Source organism: Hemibagrus wyckioides, linkage group LG11 (genome assembly GCF_019097595.1).
Source record: "Hemibagrus wyckioides isolate EC202008001 linkage group LG11, SWU_Hwy_1.0, whole genome shotgun sequence".
NCBI lineage: Eukaryota > Metazoa > Chordata > Actinopteri > Siluriformes > Bagridae > Hemibagrus > Hemibagrus wyckioides.
Window position 1 is genome coordinate 26,855,245 of NC_080720.1, and position 9,395 is coordinate 26,864,639.

At 39.6% G+C, this 9,395-nt stretch overlaps 1 protein-coding gene across 1 annotated transcript; it reads right to left on the reverse strand.

Annotated features, from left to right (window-relative positions):
* Positions 1-219: 219 nt before the first annotated feature.
* Positions 220-7,764, reverse strand: gmppab (GDP-mannose pyrophosphorylase Ab). The gene is made up of 12 exons (XM_058404003.1): positions 7,492-7,764; positions 6,245-6,342; positions 5,860-5,963; positions 5,322-5,514; positions 5,161-5,220; positions 4,348-4,478; positions 3,665-3,799; positions 3,487-3,584; positions 3,329-3,375; positions 3,144-3,236; positions 2,743-2,911; positions 220-1,027 (listed from the first exon to the last, which is right to left on the reverse strand). Exons 1-12 carry the CDS (start codon positions 7,529-7,531, stop codon positions 927-929), a joined length of 1,269 nt encoding a protein of 422 aa, XP_058259986.1. The 5' UTR covers positions 7,532-7,764; the 3' UTR covers positions 220-926.
* Between the last annotated feature and the right edge of the window lie 1,631 nt (positions 7,765-9,395).

A 9,395-nucleotide genomic window follows, 5' to 3' on the forward strand; every position in this document is an offset into this window, starting at 1 on the left:
TTCTTGTTTTTCTTTCTTTTTTTTAAAAAAAAAAAAGTTCATTCAGCCAAAACAGCAAACCAGCTCTTAACCAGAGACGTCAACGCTGTTGACTGCTGCTTAAAAAATTCAAGTCTTTAAAATCTGTTCACCCATATGGCTCTGCCATCTTGAATCTTTGACAGAACTTGAAATAATGTAAACTTTGAACAAACCAGCAACATGAATAAGAAGCAGCGGTGCATTCGGCTCTGGTATATTATTCGTTCATTAAAATAGTAGCAAAACGAAAAACATCAGGCTCGACAATCTGTTTGTCATACTGCCGTGGTTTTCACATCGCTCCAAAATGCTTCACGTGGTACTTGGACTAAAGTTAATGTCAGCCAAAAATTAGCATTCCTACAAAATCAATGCACACAGTGAGAATACTTCAGTAAGAACCGATGCTATGTGCCAGTGCTGTTTTACATTCTTACTTTGCTCACCTTGCAAATCATCAGATTAATGGGAATATGCATGCAGGAGTCTTAAGAAACGCCATTTCAAACATGCACATGGGAATCTGCATCACTGGATCCTTTAGCAACACCATTCTTAAGTGCGTAGTGCTCATGAAGGAATCTTCACGGTGTTGATCTGAGGACTGATAGACATCTGACAAACCACACTGAAAATTACTCAACAGACTTTTGTTAGGAAAGAAATTTATCATTACTTACAATCATTTACCCCATATACCTTAATATGTGCTTTATACCTTTAAATGGTGATTAGAAAAGGAAATAGAAAAATGATCACATTCTACAAGGCACCTAAAGTGCAGTAAACCTACACCGAGAAGCAAACACAAAAATACTGTATTTACTATAAAATGAATATGTTGTGCAATCACTATATTGTTTCATTATGACTGTTTAGGTCTTGTCTCTACACAAAAGGGTTCTTTAGAGGATGATCTGGTTCTTGAAGCTCCTGTTGAGATCCTTGTGAGGAAGTACGATCGAGTTTCGAATGATGACTTCTGATGGAATGTTCACATTGCACCCTGAGGGAAAAAAAAGAAAACAGAAAACACTACATCAGAGGTTTAAATTAATGTCATATAAATGCAGATTGCTGCCGAAATGCTTGACTGGCCTGCTTTTGTATCAGTTTTCTTTCTGACCTGCACACGGTTAACGGCTGCAGTACCGAGCCCTGCTGCATGCTGATTGCCTGAAAGCAACAGCTCCATCTACTGGAAACACTTTCTTTATGATCATTTAGTCTTGTATTTTATTTAGTCCGTGTTTTACCGTGATCCTACTAATAATGGATGGATTGAATACATTTAATTGCACATTAAACACGTTAAATGAGCAGCTCTGGCAGTATTTTTGACTGCAAGTCAAATCACATGTTTATGTTTCTAGGGTTTCTTTTAGTAACTCATTCATGGGCACTTGTATGGCAGGCACTCCACATAAACAGATTAAAAATGTGTGTAATTGCTTCCATGTTAATCATTTTTGTGAGGAGAGGATTTATTTTGCACGTTGGGAAGGAGTCTCCAGTGTCAGAGCTTTTTACATTTTCTGACACGTGAAAGTCTTCAGGATAGAGTGATGGGTATCACAGCAAGGTGTTTATAAAATAAGTAGTAACAAAATTAAATAAATAAATAAAAAATCTTGCAAAACATTTTACTGTTACAAAATGGTGTGATATAAGGGGAATAAAGCACTAAAGGACGTGCTGTTATTGGGAAAATAATCACATTCTGGGTGGTAACAGTAACTACACCTTGTGCCGTGCCACAGGACACCACCCCACTGTTGAGTATTTTGTAAAACAGTAAGCTTTGTTGTTTTTTATTCCTTACATAAAGCATATAGAATTCTGAACTGAAATCCCCTCATAGACCTCTTCATAGAGACTATTAAGCACTTGTGTCAAATGGAAAGATGATGTTTTTGGGAGCACCTCGAGGGTTGGGGGTTCGAGTTTATGCTTGCACCCTGTGTGTGTGGAGTTTGCATGTTCTCCCCATGCTTTGGGGGTTTCCTCTGGGTTCTCCGGTTTCCTCTCCCAGTCCAAAGAGAAGTTGTAGGCATTTCTAAATTGTTTGTTTTGTGCTTGTGTGTGTGTGTGATGGTGCCCTGCTCTGGGTTGGCACCCCGTCCAGGGTGTCCCCCACCTTGTACCCCCTTAAGCCTCCTGTGACAGATTTCAGCTGTAAGTACAGAAGATGGATGGATGCTGATATCAATCATTGAAAAATGTATAGAATTCTGGAGCATTCCCTATTTTCATTTCTCCTAAGCAAAATAGTTACTACACACTACTCAAAACAGGTACATAATTCAGTGCCTGTCCCAAGCCTGGAACAATCTGGAGGGCTGCGTCAAGACGGACATCCAGACAAATCAAAACATGTGGCCCAAATGATCCGCTGTGGCGATCCCAAACAGGGAGCAGCTGAAAGAATAACTCAAAGCAGGTACTAATACTAACTGCCGAATCTGCACACATGAATATGTGTGTGTATGTTTTTACAGGAACATGATGACTTTGTATAAAGAACAAACTTTGTTTGTTCTTTATAACCCTGTTCTACATTAACCCGAAATAAAACGACATCTTTTGAGCAATCCTGCCACTGTGTCATCCATATGTTTATGAGGCAGCTACCTGTGTATTACTGCATCACTGCTATTGTCATCTCATTTCAAGCCCAAAATCAGGAAAACCTGTATGTTTAGCTGATGAGAAGGCACCTACCCAGGATTGTAATCGATGGCGTCAAACCTCCATCTCTGAACAGAGTCTCGCTGTCAATTTTAGCATAAGGGTCGTTAGGGTTAGGGTCGCTCGGCGTCCCCTCCACTCTCGCCCACTTTCCGACGGTACTGTCCCAGCCTACGATGCTGTTAAGCACACAGCAGTGATCCTGAAAACAAAGCACCAAGACAAACCATTTATGCAAAAACGATTCAACCTGCAGCTTGTCCCATTTCAGCTTGCAGATTACCTCGCTCGTTTCTTTTGGGAACTGTAATAATGCAAAAGCTGTGGAAATGGGTTAGAGAAACGAAACAGCAGGAAAACACAGCACGAATCAAACAAATCAAATCGAGCATGCACTGTATGCTCCGCAGCTAAGGGATACTAGGCTTCTGTACCTGCAGCGTAGCGCCATGTAAGACAATTGATTCTCTCACTCGAACTCCTGCGCCGATTATTACACCTTTCCCTATCGAGACGTTAGGGCCCAGCTGAAGAGGTATTAAAAACAGTTATACAATAACATAATACTCCTTTGACACTCTTCAATCTGATGCTTGAAGATTGTTTGTAATATACTTACAACAGCTGTGGAGTCAATATTAGCTGTCTGATGGATGTATACGTTCCCTGTAGGTGGAAAATATTCTTTATATTCAGTAAAAACAATCGACACAGGTATATACTGATGTACAACAACAACAACAACAACAACAACAACAACAACAAGAATAATAATACCTATTATTTTAGGGCCTCCGTCTTGGTTTCTGGCCAGTCTTTCAGGATGTGTCTCATTATACCGGTGCAGGTACAAACGACTGGCATATATTGCCGACCTGTCAATCAAATTTAGATACTGGTGATGTGAAGTGATGGAAGCAATAAACAGAAGGAGTGTCTGCTTGGTTGTGCATACCCTGCTGATTTAATCTGGCTCCAGAAGTGCTGAGTTTTGTAGACATACAGCTGTTTCTGTGCAGCCAGCATTGTAAAAATGTCCTGCTCCAAGCGGATCAGCTCTCGCAACTGCCTGCCACATGGAGGGTCCTCTCTGTGGAATTAAAGTTTATTTCAGCATCATGATTCTCTCACAGCGCTAGCTCAATGGTTAGGATGTTGGACTACTGCTTGTAAGGTTGTGAGATCAAATCCCAGGACTGCCAAGATGCCACTACTGGTTGTGTATAAGGGCATATGCCAAATGCCATACACATAAACCTAATACTGGTTTCTCATGGAATCATTAATGGTTCATTAAGCCAATATTTTATTGTGCTAGAATGGTAGAAATCACAACTCACCAGTACCAAATATACTATTATTTTCACCGTGAGTTTTTAAAGATTTTATCTTGTTTGACTGTTTACTTTCCTTCAATTTAACAATAATAACAAAATTTCTCAATAGCTCAAATACAAGTGGCCTATAAAAAAACATGAACCTGAAATCAAATGTCTTCTGTTGGTGGAATGTTGGTGAAAAATTGGAAAAATATCAATGTATGCAGAAATAGAGAGAGCGGGTCTGCGGAATTCCCTTGATTTGCATATTTTTATTTGTTTTGGGGTTTTTTAAGGGACCTAATGATATGATACTTACAGCGACCTGTCTTCTTGATTCCTCTGAAACACTGTCCCAATATGGGCAAAAATCTCCGGGGTGAATAAGTAGATGCCACAGTTGATAATATCACTAACAAAAGTACTGGGTTTCTCTACAAAATGAAGCACCTGCCCAGGAAGAACAAGAAAAACAATTAAAACAACCTGTTTAATGTTGTGTAGGTCCACTTTGTGCCACCAAAAGAGCTGTGACTCATCAAGAAATGGACTCCACAAGACCCCTGAAGGTGTGCTGTGGTATCTGCCAGCAAGACGTTAGCAGCAGATCCTTTAAGTCCTGTAAGCTGTGAAGTGGAGCCTCCATGGGTCAGACTTGTGTATTCAGCACATCCCACAGGTGCTTGATAGAATTGAGATTGAGAGTCAACACCTTTGAAATCTAAGGCATGTTCCTCAAACCATTACTGAACCATTTTTCAGAGATTTTTAGGAATCTCGATCCGAGGTGTTGACTTGGCTTCCAAATGTGGGACGTGTTAGAAAAACAAATCCCATCCACGGAGGCAACACAATACAGCTTAAATGACTTGAAGGATTTGCTGCTTTCATCTTGGTGCCAGAAACCAAAGCACACCTTCAGAGGTCTATGTGGAGTCCATGCCTTGAGGGGTCGCAGTAGCAGTAGCAGTAGATAGATAGATAGATAGACAGACAGACAGACAGACAGACAGACAGACAGACAGACAGACAGACAGACAGACAGACAGACAGATAGATAGATAGATAGATAGATAGATAGATAGATAGATAGATAGATAGATAGATAGATAGATAGATAGATTCTTTATACCTCATTTGTTTCCTGATTCTCCACAATACACCCATAGTTTAAAGACTGTTTCCTGTTAGCCTGGAGAAACAACCAACAAAAATGTCATAATTTCTACCCATACAATCTCAACAACCTCAGCCTCACCATTTCTACTAATAATTTAGTCACTTCCAGTTTACCGTAGTGCCTAAAATGATTCCACAGTGAGAATTTCCACGCTGGTGGTGGAAGCTGAGCATGTCCTGCAGAGGGAATGCAGAGCAAACGTCAGCATTCATAAGAAAGAACGCAGATGGACCTCCAGACAGGATCTGGTCCCGGAAATGGTAAATGCCACCGCCTGTGCCCAGAGCTGCAAACTCCTGCAGGTATCTAAATGTGTTACCAGATAAAAGATAGAAGATGAAGGGGTGGATATTTGGATGCGTCCTCATTTATAAAAACATATCTAAATAGAATCTAGCTGGTGAGGGTTTTTAATAAATAAATTGGCATTTCCATCAAACACTGACTCACCTAAAAGTGCCAAAACAGTTAGAAGTATAACATGATCATTATAGAATTAAAAGTCGTTGGTACAAGATGTTATTAGAATATAAACGCTGCACTGGATCCCAGCACACCACCATGTCGATGATTGATTTCCTGTAACAGCATGTCTGTCATGTTGTGTATATCCTTACATATAAAGTAACAGGGTTTATTCCATACTCCTACCTTATAGATAATTTAAACTCTTGCTGGGCAGAGGCTATGAAGCGGTTCAGCTCATCATTAGGCTGGTAAAACCCAATCAGGATGATCTCCTTCATATTCGGCACCTGACGAGGAAGAGCAACCAATCTCGATATAATTATTTAATTCCAGCTTTATTAAGGATTTTCTTTCTTCAACATCAATGAGAACTTCACAATCGTGAAGCCGCCACATTCCCATTCCTCACTCTCTTATCTAATTATGAGACATAGTATGGGACACTATATAAGATGAATATCTGAATAAAATGGTGGCATAATATAAAGGGTTAGTAATGCTGCTTTCTCTCTTCAAAGGCTGAGATAAGACATTATCATTCCTGTACTTCAGAAGAATGATTTCTTACCTTGGCACAGGCTTCAATGTGGTGTTGGAGCATCGGCACACCAGCCACAGGGAAGAGAGGTTTGGGCACCTCAAATGACAGAGGCCGGAAGCGAGTTCCTAGAAAACAGGCAAAAACTCATACTTAAATTACAAAATATTTTACTTTAAGCTACAGATTTTTTCAGTCTTAAAATCTATATTTGGATGATATACACTGAACAGGCCTAACCACTGAGAGGTGACGTGAATAATACTGATTATCTCCTCATCATGGCACCTGTTAGTGGGTGGGATATATTAGGCAGCAAGTGAACATTTTGTCCTCAAAGTTGATGTGTTAGAAGCAGGAAAAATGGGCAAAAGTAAGGATTTGAGCGAGTTTGACAAGGGCCAAATTGTGATGGTTAGACGACTGGATCAGAGCATCTCCAAAACTGCAGCTCTTGTGGGGTGTTCCCGGTCTGCAGTGGTCAGTATCTATCAAGAGTGGTCCAAGAAAGGAGCAGTAGTGAACTGGAGACAGGGTCATGGACGGCCAAGGCTCATTGATGCACATGAGGAGCGAAGGCTGGCCCGTGTGATCCGATCCAGTAGACTGTTGCTGAAATTGCTGAAGAAGTTCATGCTTGTTCTGATAGAAAGGTGTCTGAATACACAGTGCGTGACAGGTCAGGGCTGTTTTGGCAGCAGAAGGGGGACCAGCACAAGATTAGGCAGGTGGTTATAATGTTATGCCTGATCAGTGTATTCTAATGTTCCAGTTTTTGTCTTTTATGGATTATGGAAGTACTTTAAAATTACATTAAAATAAATTTGAGGTGTCTGGTGAAAAGGCGCTGAAGTGATCATTTATAATAAATGTATAATTTTTTTATTCATCTACCACAAACACCAATAATAAGCGTGTATTATCGATTTTATAAACCTTATAGTAAATTAGTCTTCATACGTCACAGAATAAGACTGTTGTCATGGCTACCATTAAATATTCATCATTTATGCAAAATAAGTGCAGTGTACAGTACCGTACCGCTCAGTGCGGGTCAGGACATGGCTTTTAAACTGATATATTTCTGGACTGATGAAGCATCGTTTTCTTGAGTATTGTTTAGTTATTCTCCAGTGTCCTATTTCTTAAGACTAGCTGTGTCGTCACTTGTCATTCAGGTTCTGAGCGCCACGTCATCGCAAACTGAAAACATTATTCCATGTCCATTTTTTTTTACATTTCTATGTAATCCATGAAATCTAATAAACATGTCTCACCTTTCTGAGGACCGCCGATTAGAATGACTGCCTTTAACATCGTGAAATGATAGACACTGTCAAAGATGATCTGAGAAGACGCGTCGATAATTTCAGAATATCTCGAGTGTTTTCTTTTTGATCTGCAATTCGCAGACTATATGTAACGTGTTAAATGCTTTATTCCGTTTTATCACAACGTTTTTTAAACAGTAAAGATTTTGTAAACACGGGACAGAATTAGCTCGATTTCATTCAATCCAGTAAAGATCCAGAAATGCGGAAGTTTGGATACTACTCTGGTGAAAACCACGCCCTGTTTCTCCGCCCACCATTACCTACACCACCAATCATATCCGAAGTGTAGTTAAACTCCTCCCACCGTGGCTTTGCAGCTCGATGTCCCCCTCTTGAGGTTATATTTAACAGTGTTGTTCATATTTGACAGGTTAACCATCCATCCATCCATGGACCCTGGACAGGTCGCCAGTCCATCACAGGGCCACATATATACAGACAACCACACACACTCACTCCTATGGGCAATTTAGAATTACCAATCAACCTAATGTACATGTTTTTGGACTGTGGGAGGAAACCACACAGAAAAGCAATGCAAACTCCACACAGAAAGGCCCCTGCATGTTCGAACCTGGGACCTTCTTGCTGTGAGGCAACAGTGCTAACCACTAAGCCACCGTGCTGCCCAACAGCTCAACCTTCATCTATTAAACAACAAACTGCAGGACAAAACAACGCATGCAGGACATTAGAGACAGTATATGTGACTTAGACACTTAATAGAGAATACTTCCTAATAATTCTACATCATTCATAACAATTCAAGCTATGGTTTTGTACCAGCCAGCAGGTTCTTGCTCAAGATTTGGCAAATTGGAAATATAAACAGTAATTTCAGAACTTAATATCTGTTCTTAAATATTTGATAAACTGAATTGGATGGATATACACTACCAGTCAAAAGTTTGGACACACCTTTTAATTCAATGTTTTTTGTTTAGGGATTTATCTTGTATTCTAGAACAATACTGGAGATTTCAAAACTATGAAATAACACACATGGACTTAAGTAATCCATATGTAATGACAACAAACAACAGTCAGTTGTTATTTTAAGACACGAAGGTCAGGTGTTCTGGAATAGTTCTTGCAAGAACAGTATTGTCAAGTGCATTTGCAAAACCCATCAAGCACCATGATGAAACTGGCTCACATGAAGACCATCCCAGTAAAGCAAGACCAAAACTTACCTCTGCTGCAGAGGAGAAGTTCATTTAGAGTTACCAGCCTCAGAAATCACCAATTAACAGCACCTAGAGCCGTTATGAAGGCTTTACAGAGCATCAGTAGCAGACATATCTCAATATCCACTGTTCAAAGGACATCATTGTGTATTTCGGCCGCCTTCAGCATTGTTTTACAAAGAAATAAACATCAGGAAAGACCATGGAATTAGAAGGTGTGTCCAAACTTTTGACTGGTAGTGTATATATATATATTATAAAATATATAGCTAGGATATGTATCCATAACAAATAAGGCAGCAATTTATGGGAGACATTCTCCCAAAACTGCAATATGTGTTGCTGAATATTCATTACAATAAATGCAATGACTAGTCAACAGGCAAAATAAAAATGCTACATTACTACACTATGAATGTAGACTCTGTGATGCACAGCAATATTGCCTAAGGCTTCTTCCTTGCTTTTTACCTCACAAAACCCATCCACAAAGTGTTTTTACTTTTTGAATCATTTTAGTTCAGAGTTCATATTGAATCCATTATGGAAAATAAATGCTCTTTGGCTTCTCATTCTCATTCCTTTTAGAGTTTTCTTTTCATCAAACACTTAGTGTGGATTTATGGTTACCCAATTGTTTCATTCTTTTATCCACCTCCA